General features: G+C 49.2%; 1 protein-coding gene across 3 annotated transcripts in view; it reads right to left on the bottom strand.

Annotated features, from left to right (window-relative positions):
* Positions 1 to 2,500, bottom strand: part of atp8a1 (ATPase phospholipid transporting 8A1) — a 227,898-nt gene that overhangs the window by 44,753 nt on the left and 180,645 nt on the right. For all 3 annotated transcript variants that reach the window (XM_063189764.1, XM_063189766.1, XM_063189763.1), the window contains one exon: positions 183 to 244. In XM_063189764.1, coding sequence (XP_063045834.1) covers positions 183 to 244 — 62 coding nt within the window. The remainder of the gene's footprint in view (positions 1 to 182; positions 245 to 2,500) is intronic.

Here is a 2,500-nt window from a genome sequence, read left to right as displayed (position 1 = left end):
GACGCCGACTGTGTGAGGACAGAGGTGCTTTGTAAAAGGCTGCCGAGCGGGGCTGGGTGCCAGGGACCAGGACTCTGGCCAAGGCAAAAACATAAAGAGCCAGGCAGGCAGGCAGGCACAACAGAGGGAGATACCCCCCCTGTGACTCGCAACCACCTACACGTCCAGCTCACGACACCTACCGTGTACACCATGTTCCCCAGGAGGAGATAGTCTGGAGTCTTTCCGTTCCCAAACACCGTGTCTGTGGAGAGAGAGAGGGAGAGAGAGAGAGAGAGAGAGAGAGAGAGAGAGAGAGAGAGAGAGAGAGAGAGAGAGAGAGAGAGAGAGAGAGAGAGAGATTACGGCAGAGGTACAGAGGTAGAGAATGAGAGAGGGAGAGAGAGAGAGAGAAAGAGAGAGAGCAACAGACAGATAGGAAGAGAGAGAGAGACAGAGACAGACAGAGACATTAGGGCCGTCAGGACACCCACAGACCAGGAGCAGCCAGGGGAAATGGGGGAAATTACCACTGGAATGAGATGAAGAGGCTGAGGGCATGAAATAATACCCTTATATAATGAAATACCATCTAATGATGAAATAATAGCAGCAATGGAAGACGAGTCAGTGTGTTTGTGAGTGTGTGTAATGTGTGTGACCGAAAGGAAGAGTGCAAGAGGAAGAGGAGAGGAAGCGAGATGGAGGAAAAAAAGAGGGAGATAGATAAACACAGTGAAAAGGAAACACTCAGATCCAGAAACATCCTCTTATGCCAATGAAACATCACTGAGTGTCTTTTGTTTTTTATTTCATCTGGAAAACAAAAAGAGTGAGACCGAGGAATAGAGAGAGAGAGAGAGAGAGAGAGTGTGAGTGTGTGTGTGTGTGTGTGTGTGTGTGTGTGTGTGTGTGTGTGTGTGTGTGTGTGTGTGTGTGTGTGTTTAGGTGTGTGTGCGTACGTGTGAGTGAGTGACTGAGTGAGTGAGTGAGTGAGTGAGTGAGAGAGAGAGAGAGAGAGAGAGAGAGAGAGAGAGAGAGAGAGAGAGAGAGAGAGAGAGAATGGAGAATGAGAAAGAAGTAGAGCGAGAGGGGACAGCGAAACCCTGGTATGTGGATCGAGTGCCGACTTGTGAGCTCTGAGCTATGTGTTGGTCAGTGGATATGGCGGCGTAGACAATGGGGAGAGTGGAGAGTGATGTGGTGTGGTGTGGTGTGGTGTGGTGTGGGGCGAGGACATGGCGATGGAGAGAGCAAATGAGCGGTGAGGAGCGAGGCCTACCTACAGCAGGCAGGCAGACAAAGCAACTGCCGCCGCCATTAGTGGCCACTCAGGCTGCCAGGACACGCTGCCCAACCACTGGCTCACTCACCGCTCACCCCAGGCCTCAACACATCCATTTCATCCCCCTCTCTCTCTCTCTCTCTTTCTCTCTCTCTCTCTCTCTGTACCTTTGCTTCCTTTCTCTCAGTCTCCCCATTTTCTCTCTCTGACCTTCTTCCATTACACTTCACTCCCATTTTGTCCCTCACCCCTCTTTCTAGGTCTTTAAGTTTTTCTCCACATACATCTCTCTCTCCCTCTCTCTCTCCTGCACTCTTCTGCTACCATTCTCTCCCTCTCTATCAGTCTTTCTCACTCTTCCATCACACTTAAGTCCCCTTTCCTCCCACTTCATCTCTTTTCATTCGTTCCTCCTCTTCTTGCTGTTCTTCTGTTCATTTCACTCGTTCTGCCCCTCTCTTCTCTTCTTCCATCTTCTAGCCATCCTTTCTCCTTCATTCACTTCTTTTCCCCGGTCCTCACATTTCAGGTCACTTTTCTGTTCATCTATCCCTCACACTCTTGTCTCTTTTTTCCTCCTTCTCTCCCTTGTTTCATTTCCCCTCTTTAGATTATTTTTCTTCATCTGTCTTTATCTGTTTAGTCCTCCATTCTTTCCCTTCTGGCCCCTGACAGCTGAAAAGGAGCTGAAAGGCAGACAGAGAGGCAGGCAGGGCAGGCAAGGCTGGCAGCCCTCTGTGTTTCCAGGCCGGCACCCACCTCTTTAAATAAAGAGGCCTGTTTGGATTTGGCCTGACAAAATATTCCCTCATTACCGGGTAATGAACCAAAGATCTTCCTAAGAGAAAGAGAGAGAGAGAGAGAGAGAGAGAGAGAGAGAGAGAGAGAGAGAGAGAGAGAGAGAGAGAGAGAGAGAGAGAGAGAGAGAGAGAGAAAGAAAGAGAGAGAGAGACAGAGAGCAAGATAGTGAAAGACACAGCAAAGAAGGAAAAAAGAGTGAGAGAGTGGCATACAGAAGAGAGGCAGAAGGAGAAGAGTGGATGAAAGAGAACGAATGAGAAATAAAGTGAAAAGAAGCAAAAGAGAGTGAAAGAGAGGAGAAAAAAAAGCTGCACTCCTGTTGTGTTTAGTGTTGGCCAACTTCATGTGAGTATTGGAACGAGGTGTTGCAGAGGCCAACTGCGCCCCTCCACTCCTCCACCCCCACCCCTCTTACTCCTCCACCAACTCCTCCCC

This window comes from Engraulis encrasicolus, chromosome 23 (assembly GCF_034702125.1).
Source record: "Engraulis encrasicolus isolate BLACKSEA-1 chromosome 23, IST_EnEncr_1.0, whole genome shotgun sequence".
NCBI classification, from domain to species: Eukaryota; Metazoa; Chordata; class Actinopteri; order Clupeiformes; family Engraulidae; genus Engraulis; species Engraulis encrasicolus.
Note: the sequence above shows the minus strand (reverse complement) of the source record. Positions and strands in the feature narration are given on the sequence as shown.